The sequence below is a fragment of the Malus domestica genome, chromosome 17 (assembly GCF_042453785.1).
Source record: "Malus domestica chromosome 17, GDT2T_hap1".
Taxonomy (NCBI): Eukaryota; Viridiplantae; Streptophyta; class Magnoliopsida; order Rosales; family Rosaceae; genus Malus; species Malus domestica.
In genome coordinates this window covers 11,598,195-11,626,139 of record NC_091677.1, presented here as the reverse complement: position 1 = coordinate 11,626,139, position 27,945 = coordinate 11,598,195, and the positions used below count along the sequence as shown (strand labels likewise).

General features: G+C 38.2%; 3 protein-coding genes and 2 long non-coding RNA genes across 8 annotated transcripts; 2 read left to right on the top strand and 3 right to left on the bottom strand.

Annotated features, from left to right (window-relative positions):
• The first annotated feature begins 4,528 nt into the window (after window positions 1–4,528).
• Window positions 4,529–6,198, top strand: LOC103405122 (UDP-glycosyltransferase 71A16-like). The gene has a single exon (XM_008344086.4). It carries the CDS (start codon window positions 4,575–4,577, stop codon window positions 5,997–5,999), a length of 1,425 nt encoding a protein of 474 aa, XP_008342308.3. The 5' UTR covers window positions 4,529–4,574; the 3' UTR covers window positions 6,000–6,198.
• A 3,933-nt stretch (window positions 6,199–10,131) lies between these two features.
• Window positions 10,132–12,393, bottom strand: LOC103418040 (uncharacterized). Of its 2 annotated transcripts, XR_011578008.1 has the most exons (5): window positions 11,772–12,393; window positions 11,603–11,668; window positions 11,017–11,074; window positions 10,361–10,430; window positions 10,132–10,220 (listed from the first exon to the last, which is right to left on the bottom strand). It is a non-coding gene; the product is annotated as an uncharacterized lncRNA (long non-coding RNA). The 2 variants fall into 2 exon arrangements; XR_011578007.1 differs by having other exon boundaries at window positions 10,209–10,430; window positions 11,772–12,391.
• Window positions 12,394–13,028: 635 nt separating this feature from the next.
• LOC139193902 (uncharacterized) lies at window positions 13,029–13,743 on the bottom strand. Of its 2 annotated transcripts, none has more exons than XR_011578438.1 (3): window positions 13,430–13,743; window positions 13,257–13,313; window positions 13,029–13,146 (listed from the first exon to the last, which is right to left on the bottom strand). It is a non-coding gene; the product is annotated as an uncharacterized lncRNA (long non-coding RNA). The 2 variants fall into 2 exon arrangements; XR_011578439.1 differs by having other exon boundaries at window positions 13,029–13,155; window positions 13,430–13,694.
• A 2,119-nt stretch (window positions 13,744–15,862) lies between these two features.
• LOC103426018 (UDP-glycosyltransferase 71A15-like) lies at window positions 15,863–17,460 on the top strand. The gene has a single exon (XM_008364110.4). The coding sequence runs from the start codon at window positions 15,895–15,897 to the stop codon at window positions 17,317–17,319; it is 1,425 nt and encodes a 474-aa protein (XP_008362332.3). The 5' UTR covers window positions 15,863–15,894; the 3' UTR covers window positions 17,320–17,460.
• A 2,289-nt stretch (window positions 17,461–19,749) lies between these two features.
• On the bottom strand, window positions 19,750–23,587 carry LOC114822432 (choline-phosphate cytidylyltransferase 2-like). Of its 2 annotated transcripts, none has more exons than XM_029096771.2 (8): window positions 23,166–23,587; window positions 22,519–22,632; window positions 22,263–22,358; window positions 21,628–21,670; window positions 21,386–21,541; window positions 21,154–21,234; window positions 20,340–20,438; window positions 19,750–20,231 (listed from the first exon to the last, which is right to left on the bottom strand). In XM_029096771.2, the coding sequence occupies exons 1-8, from the start codon at window positions 23,330–23,332 to the stop codon at window positions 19,968–19,970; spliced, it is 1,020 nt and encodes a 339-aa protein (XP_028952604.2). In that variant the 5' UTR covers window positions 23,333–23,587; the 3' UTR covers window positions 19,750–19,967. The 2 variants fall into 2 exon arrangements, with proteins under 2 accessions (XP_028952604.2, XP_070673845.1); XM_070817744.1 differs by having other exon boundaries at window positions 21,166–21,234; window positions 23,166–23,564.
• Between the last annotated feature and the right edge of the window lie 4,358 nt (window positions 23,588–27,945).

The window sequence follows — 27,945 nt, the reverse complement described above, 5'->3', positions numbered from 1 at the left end:
CAGTACAGGTTCTACGGTCGACCTTGGAGCTGCAGGCGTGTCGACCAGCAGTACGACAACTGGCTCAACCACGACCTCGAAGACTTCAGGTGCTGGTTAAGCTTGGGTTGCCGGCTGGTTGAAGATGGCCGATTCTCCGCTGAGGCCTGAACAACAAGTGCAGGATGAGGGGCGCTAGGAGCAGTTGTCCTAGTGGTGTGGCTAGAGATAACATGAATCTCCCGTGCTCCTTTCTTCGCTAATTTCTTGACGCGTTTTGGGGGACGGGGAGCTTCACCAGCCTTTTCAGCGTCCTCATGACGTCGTTTGCTTGTTGTATTTTATGCGGCGATTTTGGATTTCTTGAAAGAATGGGCTGATTTTTTCTTGACCACTGCCGGGCCAACCACATCCGCCTGTTTCAATACCCGACCGCCTAAGAAAGTGAAATCTCGTTAGTAAAACCGTTCAAGTGTTTGAAGAATAAAAGTAGAAACAAGGGTATACCTTGGAACGCTTCTTTAGATTGAGGGGCGGAGTTTTCTTGGGTCGGTCACTAAAAATTTTGTTGCCTACGACCTCGACCGAAGTGCCAAAAAAGTTGTGAACATATTTGTCCCACCAGTCGCTGAAGGTGTTGGTGCCGAGAAATTCAGGAATAGTCGGTCGAAGGCAGAATTTCTTACACCGTTCCTAAAATTCTTTCTCGGTGTCTCTACACTCCCTTTCTGAGGAACCAGAGACGCGCCCTTGGCTTAGAAGGTAGCGGGAAGAAAGTAGAGGCACCAGACAACCTTGGAGGTAGCCAAGTTATTGGGCAACAAAATAAGGGTGGTAGACTTCCCAACTTGTTCGGCGAGCATCGCAACCGAGGGGAAGGTCGCAAGTTAACAAGAACGACCCTAGTTTTGATGAAAACCAGTGTCTTCGCTTTCACTCCAAGTCGAGGTAGGAAGTCTGATGGAGTGGGGATATTCTTGACGATGACATATCAAAAATTCGTCATCAGAAATGACATTCAAGCCGAATAGGTGTTTAAAGACTTCTTCAGCTCAGTGATGAGGCACTGGTCGAGGAGCCAACTGAAGGCCGAGTGCTACAGTAGACTAGAGGCCGGAGATTTCTGGCCGAAGTGTGGAGAAATAAACTTGCAGCCAGAGTTGGAACACCCATAGAGGTCCATTCTGGTGTGAGTCGATCTTGTCGATGGTTGTTTCGGGCAAGCAACGTAGAAGGTTGGCAATGATGGCGGGACTAAGCGCCACATAGTGACCACTAGCCAGGGCTTCCACCACCGGCATATTCTCGACCAAGCATTTATTCGACTTGGTACAACAGATGAACTTGTTGTACCAATAAAATAGGAAGGCCTCGTGTTCTCCCTTCCGTAGATTTGCTTCCGCCCGACCAGCAAAATTGAGGATAAGGGTGTTGTAGTTCAGAAAATTTTTGTGTAATTTCTAAACGTCCTATTTTGAAGGCTCTTGACCTTCTTGGCTCAACGCCTCGACGGCCCGTTCGTCGAACAGCGCCTTGAGGTCAAGGTTTGATGGGCATCCAATAAGGGTGGTGTCAATTGGAATGTCGGAATGAGGAGTCACGATGATAGCCGAGATATCGAGGATAGTGGGAGTTATAGGGCCGAACGGAAGGACCATGGTGTTGGTGGCCGAACACCAGAGGCTTAGAGCTACCATGATGAGTTCTTTATCCATGGTAATCTCCATGGTCGAGAACTTAATAGCGTCGTGGATACCAAGAGCCTCCCACTATTTTCTGAATAATTTTTCCATTCGTACGACCCAGGGTACCCAGTTCACATTGGTCGAAGGCCAGGATCATTAGGGTTTTGTCTGGCACCACTTTGACCAATCGAATCATTGCAGCAAACTTGCCAAGCAGTGTTTTTTGAATAGGTTGATGATGGATGATGGCACCGTGTCTTTGAAAAGTGAGCCTAGAATTTGGTGAGTAGAGTTTAGTTCACCCTCGAAACGCAAAGTCTTGATGGTGTTCCGATCTTTGAAGTCCTTGCACTTATTGCACTCGGGGGGGGAGCTCTGAGATGAAGGAGGCCATTGATAAGGCTAAAAATTTCAGAGATGAAAGCTTAGGGTTTTCTGGTTTTTGAAGGTTTTGAAAGCAAGGTGGCGAGAAAATTTCAAGGGTTTGGAAAGTGTGAGGTACGAATGGAAGGGATCCGGGTATTTATAGACATTTGGGATAGAAGGCTGAACGTTTGATTTTCAAAATCAAGGGTAAAATCAAGCGGGAGAGTTACTAATCATTATACATGCTCAAAGAATCGATGAGAGAAGATCGAGGTTTTTGCGGTTTGAGGACGCACGATGGCGTGTTGCGGCAGGTTTAGTGCAAGAGAGACGTTTCGGCGGTCGCATGTTTTTGAGGATCATGATTGAAGGCTGCTAGGGTAACCAGGGGGTTGACATATGGCAGGACAGTTGAGAAATCGAGATCGTGGGGTTACATCTCATAAATGCGCATAGTGGTATTTCGCAAGAGATTGTCCTTAGGTCGGTTTCACTTCTTCAAGGTCGAGGCTCGAACCAAGGAGTATAGGTTGACAACCTCATAAGCGAGGGGGCAATGTTTGGGCCCAAAAATATTGGTTTGGGCCGAGTTTAGAATTGCTCTCTGCCCAGTATTGGTCGGGCCGAATTTAGAATTGTTCTCGGCCAAAAGGCCGTGTTTAGATGTCATTAGGGGTTATCCAGCTCATGGAAGGCGCGGTCAAAGCTAGCCTTATCCCGTTGAGAACCTGTGGGATGTGGGTGAGTCCTATTACAAGAAGGAGTTTCGACAGGATAAGGATGTTGGAGTTTGAGATTTAATGCGGCCTAATAACGAGTTAAGTTCAAAGTCCTAGTAGGAGTAGGACTGGCCGAGATAATGTTGGATCGGGGGAAGGAGTTCTAATTCGAGAATGATTGGGATCCAATACAGGTTGGCTACTATAAATAGGGAGGGAGGACATCGAACAAACCCCCTCCAATTCAACACACAAACTGCCCTGCTTAAACCCTCGCTCTATGCGAAACCTCTCAACAACCTTGAGATTTTTATTTTCTTTTTCCTCCAACACATCTTCAGTTTGGATAAACAGCACTGTGAAGGCAACCGGCGAACATCTTCAATTTGGATAAATAGCACTGTTGTCGTAGAATCAGTCAACCGCGGAGCACCTTCAGTTTGGATAAACAGCACTACGTCGAGGCCGATTGGTTGTCTATCCAAGTCTCGGTCAAGAAGGATTTTCGAGTCCTTCTTGGCAGAGGTAATCTCATTAGCCTTCTCAACGAAGTGAGGTGTTACGAGTTACTGGGCTCGGCACGTTGAACGCCAAGTTGTTTATAATTGGTTATTCTTAAGTAGGTTTTAGAGTCCACCTTCACAATCAAGACATACATTTGTTTTGAGTACCTGTGTCCCTATACTCTGGTGTCGATTCGGCGTGCTTATACTCTTACGAATATAATCACTATGACCGAATCCGGCGCCGACGATTTGTGAACTTCGCAGAACTAGTAGCCTTATCTTTAGGCTCTAGAACCCGAAGGCCGAGACATGTTCCTTCCTCGGCCACAGTCGCAGGATTCAGAAGTCAGCAGCGCACCCAACGCAACATCAACAAATTTTACTCCTCGGTAGACGAGTTGGCACGCCCCGCATACAATCGAATGATGTAGTTAGCTTACTAATTAATCGGCCTGCGCGCCACTTAGGCTTAGTAGTTTTTAGGGTCAACAGTTACAATAAATGAAATGAAAATAAAAATTATAATGAAATAAAATTAATACAGTAAAAATTAGAAAGAAAAAAGAGAAATAATTAAAAAATCAAAATATAATTAATAAATGAGGTTATTAATGTATCAATAGACTAAAATTAGATTTTAATATTACTTATGATTTTAATCTAAAAATCATCTTTGCCAAGGATTAAAATGAAGTTTTCTAATAATTTTTTTTTAAAACAGATTGAAAGCAAGATTAAACTTTAAAGGCTGCACACAAAACCCTCATAAATAACTATTTCCCCTACGAAAAGACAACCAAATAATCAAGTTATACCTAAGATCTAAACACAGAACAAAACCCTCTAACTAAATAAAAAAATGTTATCTTTTTTCACCTATGAAACACACCTCTCCAACCAATGCCGCCGCTGCCATCTTTCTCTCTCTAACGATTATAAAGTACACCTCTACTAAATAAGATTAGTTCCGCAGTGATCTGAAAATAGGTTGCGACGAAAGGGGTGGAAATCAGCCAAAATTCAGGCCAGAACCCGGAAATCCCAAACGGAAAAAAGCACAAATAGTGTGAATAGATGTAGAACGGCCGTAGAAGCAGATACTTTACAGCAACAATTAACTTGCCCAGCGAGGGCAAAGTCGTCCTTTTACTGTGCAAAGGAGGACAAAAACAGAAAACCAAGTGCAATTAAAGGGCAATTGCGCCCTTTCACTGTTATTGAACAGTGCTTTTTGTGTTGGGTTTTATTATATGTATAATATGGATGATTTTCAGCTGAACTTTGCATTTCAATAAAATACTTCTTCCACTCTAAATCGAATGAAGAAGCCAGCAGAGCTAGTGTTCATCCCAGCCCCAGGCATTGGCCACATCATATCAACGGTTGAGATTGCAAAGCAACTCGTCGCTCGAGATGATCAACTCTTCATCACAATCCTCATCATGAAGCTCCCCTTCGACAAACTCTTCACCAACACAGACTCTTCAATCTCACACCGCATCAACTTCATCAACCTCCCCGAAACCGTAGTTGACATACCACTCGTCTTCCTCTCTTTCGTCAACCCATTCGTTGAGAGTCACAAAATCCACGTCAAAGAAGCTGTCACGAAACTACTCACTGATCAGTCAGCTCAGTCCGAGTCCAAAAACCCTAGGGTTCTTGCCGGGTTCGTCATTGACATGTTCTGCACCTCCATGATTGACGTGGCAAACGAGTTTGGAGTTCCTTCTTTCCTCTTCTACACATCTAGCGCCGCCATGCTAGGGCTCTGGTTGCATCTCGCGTCGCTTCGCAACGAACACGATAAGGATATCTATGAATTGATTAACTCGAGTACTGAGTTTGTTATCCCGAGTTTTGTCAACCCTGTGCCCACTAAAGTGTTCCCTAGTGAGCTTTCGGACAAGGAAGGCGTCGCGATCTTCCTCGACTTTGGAACTAGGTTTAGAGAAACCAAGGGTATTTTGGTGAACACGTTCTCGGAGCTGGAAGCCCCTGCGATTCACTCCCTGTCGGACGGTAAGACCCCTCCGGTGTACCCTGTGGGGCCCCTGTTGAATCTGAAGAGTGATGATACTCGTGTGGCTCCGGATAAGGCCAGAGAAAAGTCTGATATCCTGGATTGGCTTGACGATCAGCCCCCGTTGTCGGTGTTGTTCCTGTGCTTCGGGAGTATGGGTAGCTTCTGTGAGGCCCAAGTGAAAGAGATAGCCTGCGCGCTGGAGCACAGCGGGCTTCGGTTCTTGTGGTCCCTACGCCAGCCCCCGCCCAAGGGGACCTTGACCTTGCCAAGCGACTATGCGGATCCCAAGGCAGTCTTGCCCGAAGGGTTCCTTGATCGGACAGCCACGACCGGGAAGGTCCTAGGATGGGCTCCGCAAGTGGCGATATTATCTCACCCGGCGGTCGGAGGTTTCGTGTCTCATTGCGGGTGGAATTCCGCTCTGGAGAGTATATGGCACGGCGTGCCGATTGCGACGTGGCCAATGTACGCAGAGCAACAATCGAATGCATTTGAGCTGTTGGAGTTGGGATTGGCAGTGGAGATTAAGATGGATTTTAAGACGGAGAGTGAAGTAGTGGTAAGTGCAGAAGAAATAGAGAGAGGGATTAAGGAAGTGATGGAACTTGATAGTGATACAAGGAAGAGAGTGAAAGTGACGAGTGAAAAGGGTAAAAAAGCCTTGGAGTTTGGTGGTTCTTCTTACACTTCATTGGGGTGTTTTATTGATCAAATTTAACTTTTTATTCAACAAAGTTCAAGATCATTGTATGACTGGTTGCAGTAACTATTTTTCATATTTTTCTTTCGTTGTAGCAAGTTTGGGAGAAATGTTTAGTTGTGACGGAAACACACAAGTGGTACACCATATGTTTTAATATGAGTGATGGGAAAAATCTCTCCAAGTTTTCAAGTTTGATATAGAGGAATTTCATGTATGCCGCAACACTTGTCTTTGAACACTTATCAAAATGTTGAGAATGTTATGTATGGTACATCGAAAATAAAAATGTTCCATTGGCAATTCGATTGTAGGATTGAAAACATAATATAAGGTATTCAACCGCATAGTTTCACCTAAAAAATATAGGTGTTGCATAATTAGTACTTTCAATTTCAAAGGTATTTGACCTTTACACCTATTACTGCCGCCTAATGTGTTTTGGGTTATGCTATTTTGGAGGAATTGACTGTGAAGATCAAAATACTGTTTATAGGCCTTCTCTCAATTCTTCCTAATATGCAATCTTGGAACCTAACGAATGATGAAGAATACTTGAAAAAGATTCTTTTCCAGCTTGTGCTGTCATTCAATGTGGTAAACCTCGACAAGTCTGCATGCAAAATATCCACCATTCGATGCTCGTATTGCAGCATTCAATGTGGTAAACTTAGACAAATATGCATGCAAAATATCCACCATTCGATGCTCATATTGCAGCATCCACAACTCCTTTGCACAAGAAGTATATATCCGTGGAAGACTGTCCTTCATGTAAGTTTCTTAGGTTCAATCCTTTGTCATTGCGGATCCGACATTAATCCTCTATGTGGTGCATTTTCTCTAGCTTCTTAAAATTACATACTTAATGACTGGATTAAAAGCGTGAATTCTCCTACAACTAGACTGCCTCGTTTCTAGCAAGTCAGTGGGCACGTCTTCTTATTGAGTTTGTCTTCATCTTACATTTATGTCGTGTATCATGATGTTTGTTTCTGCAGCTAGAATATACTTTCTTTCTCATTTGGAACTTGGTGCAGGTCAGCAGTTGTTTATCGTAGATTCTTCTCCGATGCTGCTCAAGTCTTTCCACATGGTCTTTGGTAGTGAACTCTGGACAGTGGCGGTTAAGCCAGATCAAGTTAATATGATGCCATCTCGAAAAAACCTGTTACATATTATTCAGGTAGGATAAAAAGCATGATTTCTGCCTATTCTCGTTTTGCACATGGCCATGACTTAGTCTTGGGTTGTTTCTTTTCTTCCATTTGCCTTAATCTTGGGTGCCTCGTATTATATTGGTCGCTCTACTTAGAACTCTTGAAAATGTTTATGTTTTGTGATCTGTTTCACCATGAAGGCTACTATAACTGCCTTAGTTATGAGACCCTTGTTGGCTTTTGTCTCAATATTAATGTGGCTTTCTTGAACAAGTTGTCACTTGGCTTTAAATCGTTCACATCACCTTATGTTTGTAGGGCTGGTATTGCCCATTAAAATTGACTTCCCAAGGTACAATGGTTTTCTTTTATTTGACTTATCTAGCACACTTGAACGTATGCATTTAGTTTTGCGCCGAGAACAATTAAGTAGTTGAGTAAGAGTCTATGTATTGGTACCACACCCGAAGTTCCTTGTCTTGTTCTGTGTATTGAAGCTTTGTATTGGCTTGTCTCCCATCTGATTTCTCTTATCTTCTTGATTGTGTAAGCTTGGGTGTATGCGGTATTCAGTTTGTGAGAGTTAAATCACTTTTGTAATCTCCTTTGTTAATACTGGAATTTTGTTGCCGTCTCCAAACTAAACGTAGGCTTATTCTCAACGAGTATAAATCGTTGTGTTATTTGGATTTCAGTATTTATCATACTTTGCCTTGCTTATGTATTGATCTCATATCTGTCATTTCTCACAACCACCCAAATACGGAATATGCCATCTGGATTCGATATGGAAGCTGTGAAGCAATATGTTACCTTGCACTGATCTTATACTTTCGTTTACGTATATTGTTAAAATAAAGCATGTATATTTGTTCTTGCGTTACCGAGTCACAGCCAGTCATGAACGAGGAAAATATTAAACTTTTCGTTCTTTTGGTTAAATTGGTTATAATCCTGTGACAGAAATTCTGTAATTTGGTCATGGTTACAGGGCAAATGAGGAAACCCAATATGGCCGCGAAATCTCGGTCAAAAAACTTAAACGGACGTGCACTGCCCGTTGAAGGGGAGTTCTAGTGCTGCAGCTGCAGGCGGACATTTTCCTCTGTGCAGAAGTGGGAGGAAGTCCTTTCACTGGGTATTCTTTGTTGCCAAGACTTGCTTAATTTCAACTTCGTTGCGTCGTATGGAGATTTTTTCTTCTCTAACTTTCTACCTAAAGTGACTTTGGCGCTTTTTCCTTTCTCTCTTTATGGAAAAAATCGAGTTCCTTACTTATGTTAAATACATGTAAACTTCGTTTTGTTCGTGGCAATGCAGGATTCATCATCTCGAACGTCACCGGCACCGTCTTTGTCAGCCGGTAGTGCTGCAGGAACAGTGGTCGGAGGTCCCCACATTTTCACTTTAGCTTGGTGTCAGCAAGTCGTTGATGTATTTCAGTGATCAAAACCATCTATATTGTAGTACATTACACAGATCATGTCTGCAAAAAATTAGACAAATTCAAAGCCACTAAAACATTCATTTGAGTGAAGAAACTAGACGAATGCAGTTCTATAAAGAAACACTAAATTTAATCCAACGGTCAAATGGTTTCGGATTTTGATAATTTTTTGTAGATATGACCTGAAAAGTAAGACGTAAAAGATAGATGGTTGGGTATTTGAAATACGTTATCGAGTGGACCTCATAAAAACATGTGTCTCCAAAGACTAAGCCCCATATATATGTATATGCATATACACGTATATGTATAGCTTTGATTCCATCCTCATTAACCAAGCACCTATAATTCTGTATTTTTCTCTATCTTACTACTTTTTTTTCTCCAAAATGAAGCAAAGCAGCAGGGCTGGTGTTCGTTCCTGCCCTAGGTATTGGCCATATTGCGTCCTCGTTAGAGATCGCAAAGCTCTTTGTTGCTCGATATGAACTTGGATCCTCGTCGAATTCTCTTTGTGAGGATCTCGGGAATCTGTTAATCGTATCCGTTCATTATACATCGCGCGGTCAGAAATTATTTTAATATTTTTATATAAAATTAAACAAAAACAATACTTGACAAAAACTGACCGCATGATGTGCAATGAATGCACACGATTCACGCCGGAGGATCCTGTTGGGCTCGATACGACCGTCTTTTCATTACCATGATTAGTTGTGGGTCAATAATCTCACTTTACTGTCTTGGTAACAAAGCGGGTTTCCCATGATCCGACTCAACCTTACGACCGTCTTAATTGTGAACAAATCCCGACCCCAGCATTTCAATTGTGAACAAGATTCTGATTCAATGATGAATCTTTCGTTGCTTTTAGAAAGAAAAAGAAAGGGTTATCGAGGTCGAATTGATTGCACATGTGGCCCACTAAAGAATTTTTTATATATAATCTGCAAATTTGTTCATCGTTATGTTTGGAATATTTGAATTTTTATTTAAGTGAAAAATGAAAACGAAATGACTATCAAACAACTTCATAACAAAGGTAGAAAAATATATTTAATAGGAATATCAACAATTCAATTTATGAATAAATGTTAACAAATATTTCGATATTGATACCATTATCGTTGTAACATCCCACATCGTCCAGAGGAGTGGATCATGTAAGCCTTATATGTATATTCTCATCTCTACTTAGTAGGAGATCTTTTGGGAGCTCACTCGCTTTGGGTTCCATGGGAACTTCGAAGTTAAGCAAGTTCGCGCGAGAGCAATCCCATGATAGGTGACCCATTGGGAAGTTCTTGTGTGAGTTCCCAGAAACAAAACCGTGAGGGCGTGGTCGGGGCTCAAAACGGATAATATCGTGTTATGACGGACTCGAGCCCGGGATGTGGTGGGGGCCCGGGCCGGGATGTGACAATCGCTAATTGTTGATTGAAATGATATAAACTTGTAATTTTTGATTTAAAATGTAGGACATTTTTATTACCTAATAATGTATGTATAAAACATCCTAAAACACAATAGGTTCTAGTTGACACGCCCCGACCCTGATATTCCCCGAATACCAGGACCGACACGTGCTGGCCGACACCCGGGGGTGACGAAAGCCATTAATTGATACAAAAGCTAAGAATAAGAAATAAATACAGGTTATGAATTTAAAAACAATGAATTAACAATTTAGGAACGTGTTCAGAGCATATAACTAAACCTAGTCACTAATAAGAATTAAGATAAGATTGAATGAACAAATGAGTGGGTCCTACCCCGAGAGGACTCGAAGATGCCGCTGCGGAAGTACCTTGTTGCCGGGGTTATGTGCCTTCATCCTAAGTCCTGAATGGGGGCGCAAAACAAGGGTGAGTGGACCAAGTTTATATACATACGTAGTACAAAAATAGTTATGAACATACTAACCCCCACAGTTAAGATAATGAAAACTACTAAATAATAAGTGATAGGTTTCTCAAAACCACTAGCATGCCATAAAAACAATTCATATATCTCTCTGCAAATCAATCTCATAAAATCATATCAGAAATCATATCAGAAATCGTATCAGGAAGCATAACATAAGTTGTGCTGCTAGTGAGTGCACTGAATAACAATACTCCCGGCCCAATGCCTGCACCTCAGTCTCTGTGCCCGTAGCCAGAGATATCTCCCTCCCGGCCCAATGCCTGTCTCCATGTCCCTCAGCCTTTCGCTAGGGATTATTTCTCCCGGCCTCAATGCCAACACCAGATCCTCGCCCCAGGCGGCATAGTGTTCACTAGGTACGCACAAAACATAATTCATCTCTAAAATACAACTTCGTAGCATAATTTCATCGATCCTCAAATCAAATAATTCTGTAAGGCATGCTATTAAATTATGCAATTCTATCAATAAAACATGCAATTTTCGAAGGTGGTCCACTCACAGATACTCCGTCAAAAGCTGCGCCACTAGCGAAGACAGAAACGTCGCGATAAGTGTCCCTAAGTACAAGAACGTACAGTTAATCAAACTACCCAACAATATAATTCTAGGAAATGGAAATGGGCCTTGGATTTGGATAGGTTAGGATCAAGAGGTGGTTTGGGCTTGAGCCCAACCCATACTTATACACACACGGCACACACACCAAACATTTACACATAAATATATATATATAAACACACACTCCCACGCATGCACACACACATATATATATATATATATAAATACACACACAGAGGCAACATGCATATATATATATATATATATATATATAGATACATACATATAAAACACACGCATGCACAGCATGCATATATATATATAAGCACACACACGCACAGCAAGCATACTTACACACACACACGGTTCACGCACACACACTTGCACAACGTACACACTGCACAAACACACACTCACGAACTCGTCGGAGTTCGTCGTCGGAACCGGACATGCATGCACAAGGGATGGTAAGAGTTAGGGCTTGAATAAGGGGTTCTAAAACTTCACAAATATACCTAAGAACTCACCTGGACGCACTGCAGCAGGTTTTGGGAAGAGATGGACCTCGAACTCGTCGGAGTTCGTCGTCGGAGCTAGATTGTTAGCACAGAGAAAAACTGAGATCAAAACCCTTGAGTTTTGTCATAAAACCAACATGCATAACCCAGAAATTTGAAGAAGGAACACAATCTTTACCTGGGTTCGAGTTTTAGAGCTTTGAAGCTCTCGGCTTCAATGGCAGAAAAACCCACGGTGCTAAGATGGCGCATGCAAGGGTATCGTTGAGTTCGTTAAGTCTCAAGGATCCCAAATATATGGTTTTTTGGGTTTGATTTGTGAGGGAAGTGAGGTGAAAGCTAGAGAGAAGCTCTCGGAGCTTAGAGAGTGTGAGAGAGAGAGAGAGAAGAAACCGAAAGAAAGAGAGCATTGAGATTCTGAGATGAGTTTCGGGCAGAGATGAAAGGAAAGAGGGATCTGAGAGCTGCCACATGGCAGTTTAAGATCAATAGCCTTTCTAGATCAAGGGTTAGGATTAAAAGAGAATAAGGGACTAAATTGATAGATAACAAATATGTTCTAGGGGAAAAATAGAAATAGGATGAAAAATGGGGGTGGGGTTTAACACTAGTTGTACTCATTGGCGAAGGCACCAAGAACCTCGGTGGTCCTAAGCACTGTCAACTACTTAAATAGGAGAAAGGATCCTTGCCGGATCTTTTTGTGAGGATTCCAGAGATCTTCAAATCACATTTGTTCATCGTACATCGTGCGGTCAGAAATCATTATAAATTTTTTTATTTAAAATTGAATATAAACAGTACCTGACGAAAACTGGTCGCACGATGCATGATGAACGGATGTGATTGGAGGATACCTGGGATCCACAAAGAGGATCTGGCAAGGATCCTCTCTCTTTAAGGCCATCTCCAACCAAAGAATGGCTAGAAGGCTCGTTTTAGCTCTATAGCCCTCCAAGAAATTAATATTTTAATGAATAGTATCATGCCATATTTCTTACCATCTCAAAGCAAGGGGTGAGAGGGCCATAGGCCAAATATAGTCTTGTGACAAAAAATCATCTCCAACTGAGGGGGCCATAGGGCCAAACATAATTTATTATTTTAATTGAATTAATATAGTTACTTAAATTAAACTACTTCAATAATTTTTCAAGATGGAATGTCAATAATTTTTTGAGTTGGAATCTCAATAATTTTACGTCTCGAATTTCGAATACCACGTGTCGATCTATGAGTAACTTAGGGCTGGGTTCGGTTCTAAGCGGTTCGGTTTTTTCCCAAAACCGAAACCGAACCGAAATTTCGATTCAGTTCGGTTCAATTTTTTTCGGTTTTTCCGGTTCGATTTCTGTTTTTTCATGACTTTTTTTTTTTAATCTGGAACAAATCTGAAAAGATTGATTGAGCACTGAAGAGAAAAACACAAAGAGGCTTTCTTGAACAAATATGCCATGGATCTTGAACAAATAAAGCTTTTTTTTTTTAATCTGGAACAAATCTGCCATGGATCTGGCATTATTAGGTGTTAGTGCGCCTTTCTTGTTGTGGATCTGAGAGCTCTCGAAGAGAAAAACACACATGCATGTGTTAATTCTTTGATTTTTTCCATGAAAATAAACCCAATAGAACTAAATAGCAGCCAACCAGGAGAGATTTTTACCTTGGCGGTTTGTTTTTAGTCCCAAACCTCTCGTCAGCCATGGCAACACCTATGCATCTGTTGCCAAATTGGAAGATTATACAAAATCCCAACAAAATAAAGAAAAACCCATTTTAATTCAGTAAATCACAATATAAAATTATAAATCATATTCGTTTTGATTTGAAAATTACCTGTGAGAGATCGGAAAACCCGGATTAGAATCTTCCAATTTGGAGGGGGTTCCGATTCGAAAGGGGCGAGGGAAAATCATGGTGTGGAAGAAGGGAAAATCATGGTTTGGAAGAAGAGGAGGAGGACATGAGAAGACTGGAGAGAGAGTGATTTGGAGGAAGAGAGGAAGAAGAGAGAGAGAGAGAGAGAGAGAGAGAGAGAGACTGAGGAAGCAGCGAAAATGGGAAATGGGAGAGAGATAGTGTTTGAGATATGAAATGGGAAATGGGAAATGGGAGTGAGACGGCTAGGGTTTGTAAAGTTAAGAAATTTTATAAAGCATTAAATACAAGAAACCTATAAATAACTTACTGGTGCAATTATTACAATTCAAAGCCTACAGTCAAGTGGGCTTGCAGCGACTAACCCCAACCTGCAGGGAAGGGGTTTAAACCTTGACGCCTGCATGTTTTTTAGTATTTATATTTTTTTTTCGGTTCGGTTCGGTCCAGTTTGGTTTCCGGACCTTAAAAATTAAAACCAAACCAGCCAAATTCGGTTCAGTTCGATTTGGCAGCTTCGGTTCGGTTTTTTTCGGCTTCGGTTCAATTTGGTTTTCGGTTTTTTCTGTTTTCGGTTTTTTGAACCCACCCCTAGAGTAACTTTGCAGGTTTATTATCAATAAGGAATCTCAATAATTTTACGTCTCGTATTTCGAATACCACGTGTCGATCTATGAGTAACTTTGCAGATTTCTTGTCGATAAGGAATCTCAATAATTTTACGTCTCGGATTTCGAGTGTCATGTGTTGATCTGTGAGTAACTCTCTAGATTTCTTGTCGATATGTAATCTCAATAATTTTTTGGATAGGATGATACATTTGCGTGCCACAAACAAGTACCTACAACAGGATCTTGTTGCACATCTTTGGGCCAAAAGAAGCATGGAGCAAGCGTTTAAGTTTTATGTTGTTAAGTATTTTTTTTATGTTGTTTAAGTTTCATGTTATTAAATATTTTTTAATGTTGTTTAATGTTACTTAATGTTATTTAATGTTGTTTAATATTGTTTAATGTTGTATAATGTTACTTAATGTTATTTAATGTTGTTTAATGGCTTAGGTAATTATAGGAAAAAAATTAATTTTAAAAAAATGTAAAAAAAAATTTATTCAAATTTAACGGCTAGCTGATGTCAGCAAGTAGCCATTGGGCTTCAAAACGCTGGACCAACTGGGGTTGCCTAGCTGGCTAGTTTGGGCAAGCCAGTTGGCCCAATTCTCCTTTTGTGGCTCGATGGGGCCCACGAGCCATTTGACCTAACCTTCTTAGGGCTATTTTCGGTCATATGGTCCTCTGGCCGGATCGGTTGAAAATGGCCTAAATAGACGTGTATTAGCACTCTGAAATTATCACATGCATCATTTACGTTTTAAAATTGCATTCTTCAGATCCACATGCATCGTGTTTGTTGTAAACTTGTAATCCATGGATCCTATGCGAGAATATACGCTTCCTCATCAGAGATATATTACACACACACGCAAATATATTTATATATATATATATATATATATATATGTATGTATGTATGTATGTATGTATGTATGTATAGTTGTTTAGTTGTGTGGTAATCAAGGAACCACGAGGATATTCAGTTCACTGATATGAACTGCTGTCCCTTCCATCAGCTGGTATACCTAACAAATGGTCACAGCTAATTCTCATAACATTCTTCTTCTCTTCTTAATTTCTATTGATTTTCAACTGGAAACTGCATGTTCTAGTTAGGGTATTAATAACTAGCAAATGACAGCAAAGGCATGACATCATCACCTCTATCTGAAAAATTCCAGGAATTAAAACACCAGCGCCATACCACCGGCCATGCATGCACATGATATATAGGACATGGAATAATACTTGGCTATTGAAACGTTGAGGAGATATCTTCCTCAAATGCGTTGTTACAGATTCACACAATTTTGTACTTACAATTAGAATTTTTCATATTATACATCACTGTGTAAAGATCACCTCTACAAATAATAAAAAAGAGTGAGATTGTTGTGTTATAAAATTCAGTCAAAATTAGTAAAAGTATTACGAACTTTTTTATCCATTTGCTGCGATTGATTGATAGAACAAACTTTGTTTTAATTTTATTTTTTTTTTAGTAAAGATGATCTTTACATAATGATTTACATCATTAACTATTTCGATCATTATAACACGAAGTTCTGTAAATCGTCCACGAAACATTTTAAGGAGGAATTCCTCCTCATCTTTGAGTGATCAAGAATTATTCTATGATTTATATACCCCCAATGTACTGGTATTAGAGAACTCGCTAATACAAGTATAGGTCCCACTGTTATTTAAAATACCGTGCACTAAAATGCAGTCTACGTAGTATTATATATATAGATGATTTTCAGCTGAACTTAGCATTTCAATAAAATACTTCTTCCACACTAAATCGAAATGAAGAAGCCAGCAGAGCTAGTGTTCGTCCCAGCCCCAGGCATTGGCCACATCATATCAACGGTTGAGATCGCAAAGCAACTCGTCGCTCAAGATGATCAACTCTTCATCACAATCCTCATCATGAAGCTCCCCTTCGACAAACTCTTCACCAACACAGACTCTTCAATCTCACACCGCATCAACTTCATCAACCTCCCCGAAACCCTAGTCGACATACCACTCGTCTTCCCCTTTTTCGTCAACCCATTCGTTGAGAGTCACAAAATCCACGTCAAAGAAGCTGTCACGAAACTACTCACTGATCAATCAGCTCAGTCCGAGTCCAAAAACCCTAGGGCTCTTGCCGGGTTCGTCATTGACATGTTCTGCACCTCTATGATTGACGTGGCAAACGAGTTTGGAGTTCCTTCTTTCCTCTTCTACACATCCAGCGCCGCCATGCTAGGGCTCTGGTTGCATCTCGCGTCGCTTCGCAACGAACACGACAAGGATATCTATGAATTGATTAACTCGAGTACTGAGTTGGTCATCCCGAGTTTTGTCAACCCTGTGCCCACTAAAGTGTTCCCTAGTGAGCTTTCGGACAAGGAAGGCGCCGCGATCTTCCTCGACTTTGGAACTGGGTTTAGAGAAACCAAGGGTATTTTGGTGAACACGTTCTCGGAGCTGGAAGCCCATGCGATTCACTCCCTGTCGGACGGTAAGACCCCTCCGGTGTACCCTGTGGGGCCCCTGTTGAATCTGAAGAGTGATGATACTCGTGTGGCTCCGGATAAGGCCAGAGAAAAGTCTGATATCCTGGATTGGCTTGACGATCAGCCCCCGTTGTCGGTGTTGTTCCTGTGCTTCGGGAGCATGGGTAGCTTCTGTGAGGCCCAAGTGAAAGAGATAGCCTGCGCGCTGGAGCACAGCGGGCTTCGGTTCTTGTGGTCCCTACGCAAGCCCCCGCCCAAGGGGACCTTGACCTTGCCAAGCGACTATGCGGATCCCAAGGCAGTCTTGCCCGAAGGGTTCCTTGATCGGACAGCCACGACCGGGAAGGTCCTAGGATGGGCTCCGCAAGTGGCGATATTATCTCACCCGGCGGTCGGAGGTTTCGTGTCGCATTGCGGGTGGAATTCCGCTCTGGAGAGTATATGGCACGGCGTGCCGATTGCGACGTGGCCAATGTACGCAGAGCAACAATCGAATGCATTTGAGCTGTTGGAGTTGGGATTGGCAGTGGAGATTAAGATGGATTATAAGACGGAGAGTGAAGTAGTGGTGAGCGCAGAAGAAATAGAGAGAGGGATTAAGGAAGTGATGGAACTTGATAGTGATACAAGGAAGAGAGTGAAAGAGACGAGTGAAAAAGGTAAAAAAGCCTTGGAGTTTGGTGGTTCCTCTTACACTTCATTGGGTCGTTTTATTGATCAAATTTAACTTTTTATTCAGCACAGTTCAATATCATTTTATGAATGGTTGCAGTAACTATTTTTCATATGTTTCTTTCGTTGTATCAAGTTTGGCATTGTTTATGGTAACAACGGGGAAAGATGAATAAAGTTTTCAAGTTTGGTTTAATATGTAAAGAGGAATTTCATCTACGTTGCAACATTTGTCTTTGAATACTTATAAAAATGTCGAGAATGTTATGTATGGTACATCGAAAATAAAAATGTCCCATTGGCAATTCGATTGTAGAATTGAACACATAATATAAGGTATTTAATTTCACCTGGAAAAATATAGGTGTTGCATAATTAGTACTTTCAATTTCAAAGGTCTTTGACCCTTACACCTGCCGCCCAATCTGTTTTGGGTTATGCTATTCACAGTCGAATTATTGCCGCCAATGTGTATTGGGTCATGAATATATGTGCTTCACTTCACCTTGTCGATGTTGATTGAAAGAGAAATAATCAAGCATAAGATTGTAAAGGGCTAAAAGGTTGTGAAGGCACTACAGGACATAGAGTTGGGGACAAGGCAAGTGATTAATCATTTCTCTCTTATCAAAACTTGATAAGTAAATGTGATATAGTACAATCTTTCTATAATCATGTTGGACTAAAATAATTGTATAACTATGGGAGCTAGAGGTTATAACTAGGGGTGTGATATCCACACACCCCTTTTTACTTCTCTCACACCCTTTTAATTTTTTGTCGTCGGATCGAATGAATTAAAGAAGATCAAATGACAAAAGTTAACAAGGGGTGTGAGAGAAGTAAAAAGGGGTGTGTGGATAAATGTATAGTTAAAAAATAAAAAATAAAAAGAATAAGAAAAGGAAAACCTGATATAAGTCGTTTTTTTTAACCAATAGTAGAAATTGTCCAGTTTATTAAAATAAGTCTAATTCCTTAAATCTAATTATTTTATTATTAAGAATTATCTCTTCAATGATAAGATTTATTATAAAAATTAAACTTCTTCCTAATTATCTCTTTGATTATTTCTGTTTTTTTTAATGTCTTGTTCTTCCTCGCTTTAAACCCCATTTATAGATTTTATTTTTAATTTTTATAATCAACGTATATCACAGATTAATTATATTTACCTACCTATATGACATATTCTTTTTCATAATCAACATGTCACAGATTATTGTGTCTTGCTTGTAGGTATATTATGTTTTTTCTACCTTTTAGTTAGGTTTCATATCACACTTATATGTATAATATATATATTCATATATTTGTTACTTGAGTTAGGATATAATGTTTTCAATATAGATTTATGTTAGTATATTAGTTTTTTTGTTATAGGATATTAATTAGATTCTTTGGAGTTGGAAAATGCATGATATTAGAAGATTTTAATTGATTTTTTTTATTTTTTAAAAATATAAAATGAGTAAAAGAAATAAAAACATGTAATTAGATAACTGGACTCACTCCTAAAATCTATATTGGATCTAAAAGCCCCTTAAGAAAATAAAAATTCACGGTTATCCTTAATGAAAGTTGTATGAATACAAAAGGCATTTTAGCCAAAATTGTTCTTGAGATTGGCATAACTCATCACGTGGGTCTCTGAGATTTGAAATCCATAAAAGTGGTTCCTAAGGTTGTCTACCATCAATAATTTTGGTCCTTCCATGAAAAATCTTTCTTAATAAGGACCAAAATGACAAAAATACCCTCAATTTACTAAATAATAGGCCAAAATGATTTGACAAAAATTGAGAGTATTTTTGTTATTTTTTTCCTTATTTAACAAAGATTTTCCACGGAATGAACAAAATGATTGATGGTGAATAAACTCAACGACCACTTCTTTCGATTTCAATTCTTATGAACCAAAGTGAAGAGTTATATCAATCTCAAAGACCATTTTAGCTCAAAAGCCTTAAACACATTCGTGTGATTTCCTATTATTTATTAATGAAATTTCATTGTCGTCTCCGAACTGGATAGGCTTAAGACGAACCAATAAAAATCTTTATGTTACATTTCAATTTCTTGGTTTGTCATGTTTTGTCTTGCTAGATTATCAATCCCATTTGTACCATTTTATGGGATTGGCAGGCACAAGCTGTTTCACGACTAATTCATCTTCTGTCTTTAAGGTGGACAAATGCAGAAGAGAAGCCAAACCTAACTTGGACATGGGTAGACGTTGATATCCATTTTTTCAATCAACATTCACCAAAACTAGTTATCCAATCCAATCCTAAACACCAAACGAGTTCTTTGGACTAAAAATGTTACACGCATAGGGATAACCATAGTAAGCTAGTGTTTAATTATTAAGTGGTTTTAGTCTCATATCGATTACTAGATACATCATAGCGCATGACCATTAACCAAACAACAAAACTGAACAAGCAAAAAGAACACAAAGTACAAGTTCAAGTTGGCCAAAATGGAAGCAGAAACGCAAAGGTAAATAGCACTATCATGTATAACTATGTCTCATGTAATGGAGTTCTAAGCACACTGGCGATGAACAAAAAAAAAAAAAAAAAAAAAAAAAAACAGGCGAAATTACACTAAACATATGTTTCGGACCCCCTTCTCAACCACGGAATTCATATATCATCAAACGCAACCTTATACCATTGTACAGAACTCCATAACAACCTACTACTCTACTTTCACATTCTGTTCTTTCTCATCCTTTTCTTTCTCCTTCTTTTCGTTCGCACTGTTCCCTTCTTTTCCATATACCTCTTGATAATATTCTTCATCGTCATAGTATTCTTCATCATCGTAGTACTCTTCGTCATCATCCTCATCATAATATTCTTGTCCATCATCGCTGTCCACCTTACCATTTTCCAGCAGATATTTTTCTCCCGACTGCTGCCCTCGTAAGCTCTCTTGAATTCGATCTCTGATGGCTGTGCCCTGAAACATTCCCACACCGCAGGGGAAGGACACCAAAATGATGAAGACAATTTATACTTGTAGAAATATCAGTCTATATGTAAGTGGTAATGCATATATTGTCTTTACCATTTTATGGCAACCTTCTTCAAACATCTCAAGAAATCCAGCAACCCAGCGATCAGCATTTTCAACCCATTCATTACGATGCATGGCAACAGTTTGAATCTAGAATACCGAGTCAGAAATCCACCAGTAAGAAACATAAACAGTCATTGGATTGTGTGAAAGCAATTTACAATCTAGTAATTAGCAAACGGATGGTGATGGCTTAATGCAAGAACCAAAGTAATTTCTCTCATATCAGGAGGGAGGAATCTGTTACTTCAAGACAAAAACCTTTTGTTCTCGTAAATGTATGCATGTATGAGGGTGCATGCATAAAGATTGAAGATCATAAGACTTATTAATTATACTTCATCAAATCAAGCACCCAAACAAATGTTTGCAGTAGCTATCAAGTTTGCTCTAACAATTCTACTACCTAATTAATAAACTTTAGTCCAGTCAATTTGACAATATTGCTTCATTCGTTAAGTAAAACGTTTTGACATTGTTTTTTAATTTGGTGAGATGGCTTTCTTTCCCAAAAATGGGTGATGGCTTGTGGGTACCTTGTGCCATTACATCATGCTATGCATATAGAAGCAGGGTTTAACATGTCTAAAAACTCAAGACGTGCCGTGTAAGCAGGAGCAACACAAATAATATCGAACTAGAAGCTGAGAACATTATCAGTAAATCAGTTCCCTCTTAATGCCAAATTTCTGAACTTTTGCAATCAGTAAATTATGATAAGGCGGCCAATTAAGTCCATGCAAATTCTCCCATTACATCCTGCAATTACAGCAGAACAATATATAGTAAAAAGAGAATGACATACCTTCTCTCCTACCTTCTCTTGATGTTCCTTCACTTTCTCTTGAAACTTCTTCAATCTCATGTTCACCCTTAATCGCTTTTCCTATTTATACCAAACAAAATCAGAAAGATGAGTTTTTTTTCACCATGGAAAGCTTACCGTCTCAACAGCTAGGTCAATTTGGGACGAGAACCCACAAAGCCATATTACATAGTAGGAAAACTGAATATATAAAAAACAAAAAGAATCTTGCCTTCACAAAACTAACACCAAGCTCTTTTCTTGTATATCCACGATCCAAGTTACGCAACACATACTGGTTATAATCTTTTACAATTCTCATTATAATGTCCGAAGTTGAAATCCCATCAGTTCTCTTTGTTTCCTTAAACCTCCCCACGGCTTTGACCTATAAGAAAAGAACCGCTTAACAAATTATATGTTAAAGATAAAAGGAAAATAGATACAAAAGAAAAGCACTTGTCTCGAGCTTACAAATTCGTACACGTCTTGCCCAGCTCCACTTGCATCAGCATAACTGTACAAAAAAAATGCAAAGTACAAAAGAATACATAACCATTGTCACTATTAAATTTACAATAGAAAAAATGTAACAAATATGCACTTACTTTTTAAATTTATTAATATCTAAGATATACCATGTATTTCAAAAGAACGGAATACTGAGAGAAATATACTGGAGAAAACGAAAAAAAAAAAAAGCATACAAACAAAACTGAAGAATTTCATAAATGTTCCAAAAGTACTTAAGGTACCGTTTGGTACGCAGACGGGATGGAACAGGACAGGACGGGACGGGACGGAACAGGACGGATCAGATGATGTAAATATTGAAAAAGATAAGGAGAAATTTTGTCATAAAATGTTATAAATTTGTGTTCCACGGATGTGGAACGGGTCGTTCCAGGGGAAAGAGGTGGAACGAAAAATCAGCCAAATTTCGTCCTATGGGACAACCCATTCCACAGTTTTTAGGCGCACCAAACGTGGGACGGAACGGCTCGTCCCCTTCCGTCCCGTCCCGTCCCACGTACCAAACGGTACCCAAAAGTCACCAAACAGCATAACAGTAAAGCTCAAAGGTGAGAACTTGGATAAAGTATCCTTACGGTAGAGAGTCATGGGCTACAAAGCCAATCTCATGCTTGTCAAGAAATTCTTGATTGATCACCCAAGGAGCATCAGGAATGACTTCATCTACCCACCTGCAAACAAAACACATATTTCCTGCCCTTGATCACATGACTCTCATAAATTCTATCGTGAAAATGTGTCATTAATACACATTACACACACGCAATACCAAGATTGTAAGGAAGAATTACGAGGTGGAGAGGGAGAAGAAGTAAGAGAGGGCGCTCATACTTGCAATGGCGAAGAGATTCATAACGTTCAGACTCTGTCATAACAGTTTTCCCTTTAAACTTGTGAGTGGTTTCATCATTACAACAACCGACGAGCAGATAGGTGTTAGGGAACCTGAAATGGCAATTCGAATTCATAAGAAAAAAGTGCAAAAGCAGACCACATATCCATTTCACAAGTTAACAGCAACAACGATATCAAATTACAGAAAAAGTAACATGAAAACAATCAAATAAAAAGCTAAGCCCCACAATTTTTAACCTAGGAAACATCTTTGTAACTATTCACATACTTCAAGATTGCAATTCCATAAGCTTTTATCTCATATGAATCCAATAAACTTAAGCAAAACGATGTATACGACAAAGAAAATGATTAACCAATCAACATATCCAATCAATAGACAAACGGAAATCATCGAAGAAGAAAGTAAATTTCACACCATAAGCAAAAAATCACAGCAAAATAAAAGATACCCAGGTAATAAATAACACAAAAGCTACGAATTTCATGAAAAAACGAAATATTGGTCGGAAATAGGAGCAACCCAGATTTCAAAAACGAAGAAAAACACAGAACCAAAGCAGCAAATGGCAATTGTAAACAGAGAGAGATAGAGAGAGGTAGAGGGGTAGAGAGAGACTGACGATTTCTTGGCCTGCTCGAGCGAGCGAGCGTGGCCGAAGTGGAAGAGATCGTAGATCCCATCGGCGTAGACACGAACAAGGCGGTCCGGCTGATCGGCGGGGTTCGAATTCGAATTGGCACTACCGTTGCTAGTGCCGTTAGTATCTTTGGGCTCGACCTCTGCCATCCGAATCCAACAAGAAACTGGAGTTTGGCCTTCTAGTTTACCAATATGCCACCTCCGCCACCCACCACCACAACCTCTGCTGCTTCTCTCTCACCGCTTTCGTTCTCTCTCTATATTTGTTGTGTCCCCTGCTAAACCGTACAACCTCAGAATACGCGGTAATTCCGCGTGCCCTTCCTATTTGGTTTTATTTCCATTTTTTTCTTCTTCTGTTTTCCCGTGGCGGCACGGCAAAGGTCACAAAGGTAGTAAGTTAGTATGTGCCTTGATCCGTGATGTAAAAAGGGTAAAATTTACCATGTATATGCATTCCATATGAAGTTAGGAAGAGGATCCATGATCTTATGTGATCGTATAAAACTTTACTATTATTTGGTATGTAGCTCTTTTAGGAGATGATTTGGTATAAAGTTGAATTGTGTAGCATCTTTCAAAAATGGATACATGTTTATTACGTGATTGAAGCATATTACGCATGGTTAGGGTTGGAAAATGCTAACAACGCTATAACAGTTATTTAGAAGCGGAGCTGAGAATTGAAGTAAGAAAAACACTTGTTAAAATTCAAGATCTTTGTGTCACAAATTAGATTAATCTTTCATAAAACTCTCATTTTGTCTTTTTTTACCCTTTACTTACTAACCGGTAGGCCTGGCAATTCCTGACACGACCCGATAACCCGACACGACACAACACGAAATTAACAGGTGTTCGGGTCGACACGATAACGAAACGGGTCGTTATCGGGTAACCCGATAAGCACCTGTTAAGATAACGGGTTTGTTCGGATATACACGTGGGTAACACGATACATGATAAGCAGAATATTAATTTAATAATTTATAACCCTAAAAAATACTATAATAATTATATATATATATATATATATATATTAATTTAACAATTTTATACCCCTAAAAACTATAATAATTATATATATATATATTAAATTAACTATAATAATTATAATAATTATATATACTATAATAATTATACCCAAAATATTAACTATAATAATTATATATATATATATACATATTAAATTTTATACCCCTAAAAACTATAATAATTATACATACAAAATAAATAGATTTAAATCTACTTAATAAATAAATATATATATATATACACACACACACCATTGAACTTCATGGGATACGAATTATACGAAACTAATTTCAACGATCCAACCGTCAAACATGTTTGTATATACTTCGAGATCGCATACGCCAAAAATTGCAAAAAACAAACATTCAGAGAGCAAGTAACGGGACAAAACTTTTCGACGGTTATAAACGAAAAATCACGATTTAACGGTCATTTTAACTCCGATTTTGATGATTTTTTACAACTACACTCCTTGACCCTATATGAATACAATGATTGAATTCGATCTTCAATTTAAAATATTTACACTAGTGGATACCACAAAATCTTATGTTATACTTAATAAAAGTATGAATAAACTCTTAAGTATTAGTGAATCTATTGTTTTGATGGGATACTCATTCTACGAAACTAGTTTCAATGATCCAATCATCAAACATGTTTTTATATATTTCGAGATCGCATACGCCAAAAATTGCAAAAAACAAACATTCAGAGAGCAAGTAACGGGACAAAACTTTTCGACGGTTATAAACGAAAAATCACGATTTAACGGTTAATTTAACTCCGATTTTGATGATTTTTTACAACTACACTCCTTGACCTTATATGAATACAATGATTAAATTCGATCTTCAATTTAAAATATTTACACTAGTGGATACTACAAAATCTTATGTTATACTTAATAAAAGTATGAATAAACTATTAAGTATTAGTGAATCTATTGTTTTAATGGGATACTCATTCTATGAAACTAGTTTCAATGATCCAACCGTCAAACATGTTTGTATATATTTCGAGATCGCATACGCCAAAAATTGCAAAAAAAAAAACATTCAGAGAGCAAGTAACGGGACAAAACTTTTCGACGGTTATAAACGAAAAATCACGATTTAACGGTTAATTTAACTCCGATTTTGATGATTTTTTAAAACTACACTCCTTGACCTTATATGAATACAATGATTGAATTCGATCTTCAATTTAAAATATTTACACTAGTGGATACCACAAAATCTTATGTTATACTTAATAAAAGTATGAATAAACTATTAAGTATTAGTGAATCTATTGTTTTGATGGGATACTCATTCTACGAAACTAGTTTCAAAGATCCAACCGTCAAACATGTTTGTATATACTTCGAGATCGCATACGTCAAAAATTACAAAAAACAAAACATTTAGAGATCAATTAACGGGACAAAACTTTTCGACGGTTATAAAAAGAAAAATCACGATTTAACGGTCATTTTAACTCTGATTTTGATGATTTTTTGCAGCTACACTCCTTGACCTTATATGAATACAATGATTGAATTCAATCTTCAATTTAAAATATTTACACTAGTGGACACCACAAAATCTTATATTATACTTAATAAAAGTATGAATAAACTATTAAGTATTAGTGAATCTATTGTTTTGATGGGATACTCATTCTACGAAACTAGTTTCAAAGATCCAACCGTCAAACATGTTTGTATATACTTCGAGATCGCATATGTCAAAAATTAAAAAAAAAAAAACATTCAGAGATCAAGTAACGGGACAAAAAGTTTCGACGGTTATAAACGAAAAATCACGATTTAACGGTCATTTTAACTCCGATTTTGATGTTTTTTTACAACCACACTCCTTGACCCTATATGAATACAATGATTGAATTCGATCTTCAATTTAAAATATTTACACTAGTGGATACCACAAAATCTTATATTATACTTAATAAAAGTATGAATAAACTATTAAGTATTAGTGAATCTATTGTTTTGATGGGATACTCATTCTACGAAACTAGTTTCAAAGATCCAACCGTCAAACATGTTTGTATATACTTCGAGATCGCATACGTCAAAAATTACAAAAAACAAAACATTTAGAGATCAATTAACGGGACAAAACTTTTCGACGGTTATAAAAAGAAAAATCACGATTTAACGGTCATTTTAACTCTGATTTTGATGATTTTTTGCAGCTACACTCCTTGACCTTATATGAATACAATGATTGAATTCGATCTTCAATTTAAAATATTTACACTAGTGGAAACCACAAAATCTTATGTTATACTTAATAAAAGTATGAATAAACTCTTAAGTATTAGTGAATCTATTGTTTTGATGGGATACTCATTCTACGAAACTAGTTTCAATGATCCAACCGTCAAACATATTTGTATATATTTCGAGATCGCATACGTCAAAAATTGCAAAAAACAAACATTCAGAGAGCAAGTAACGGGACAAAACTTTTCGACGTTTATAAACGAAAAATCACGATTTAACGGTTAATTTAACTCCGATTTTGATGTTTTTTTACAACCACACTCCTTGACCCTATATGAATACAATGATTGAATTCGATCTTCAATTTAAAATATTTACACTAGTGGATACCACAAAATCTTATATTATACTTAATAAAAGTATAAATAAACTATTAAGTATTAGTGAATCTATTGTTTTGATGTGATACTCATTCTACGAAACTAGTTTCAATGATCCAACCGTCAAACATGTTTATATATACTTCGAGATTGCATACGCCAAAAATTGCAAAAAGCAAACATTCAGAGATCAAGTAACGGGACAAAACTTTTCGACGGTTATAAACGAAAAATCACGATTTAACGGTCATTTTAACTCCGATTTTGATGATTTTTTACAACTACACTCCTTGACCCTATATGAATACAATGATTGAATTCGATCTTCAATTTAAAATATTTACACTAGTGGAAACCACAAAATCTTATGTTATACTTAATAAAAGTATGAATAAACTCTTAAGTATTAGTGAATCTATTGTTTTGATGGGATACTCATTCTACGAAACTAGTTTCAATGATCCAACCGTCAAACATATTTGTATATATTTCGAGATCGCATACGCCAAAAATTGCAAAAAACAAACATTCAGAGAGCACGTAACGGGACAAAACTTTTCGACGTTTATAAACGAAAAATCACGATTTAACGGTTAATTTAACTCCAATTTTGATGATTTTTTACAACTACACTCCTTGACCTTATATGAATACAATGATTGAATTCGATCTTCAATTTCAAATATTTACACTAGTGGATACCACAAAATCTTATGTTTATACTTAATAAAAGTATGGTATAGTACTATTGTTTTATTTTTTTTCATAATTATTTTGGTAAACTTCTCATAATTTGAATGATTTTTAATGTTTGGTTTTTCTATGCTTAGTTTATGCAGAAGATAGTTATGACGTGGAAAACCTTACTGAAAACATCATGAACATAACTCTTGAAGGCAATAGATCAAGCCAAAGTTCCAATGCAATTTCATGATGATCGATGTAAATCGAGGATTTTGTAAATTGAGGTTTAAACTTTTGAGAAAGATTTCACAACCTTGAAAACAAAAACTGTTTCATTTTGCATATCCTTGCACATTTAAAATTTGTAATAGATTAGTAGTGTATGTATTATTTTTTTATTAGGCTCTTATTTTCGAGTGTAGATGTAGTAC

Bases quoted from the DNA above. Each gene is read 5' to 3' on its own strand.
- LOC103405122 (XM_008344086.4), top strand. From the start codon at position 4,575: ATGAAGAAGCCAGCAGAGCTAGTGTTCATCCCAGCCCCAGGCATTGGC.
- LOC103426018 (XM_008364110.4), top strand. From the start codon at position 15,895: ATGAAGAAGCCAGCAGAGCTAGTGTTCGTCCCAGCCCCAGGCATTGGC.
- LOC114822432 (XM_029096771.2), bottom strand. From the start codon at position 23,332: ATGGCAGAGGTCGAGCCCAAAGATACTAACGGCACTAGCAACGGTAGT. The intron at 21,542-21,627 runs GTAAGCTCGAGA...CTTTTCTTATAG, and splicing joins GGCAAGACGTGTACGAATTT to GTCAAAGCCGTGGGGAGGTT. The intron at 20,439-21,153 runs GTATGTCATTCT...TCGGTATTCTAG, and splicing joins AAGAGAAGGTAGGAGAGAAG to ATTCAAACTGTTGCCATGCA.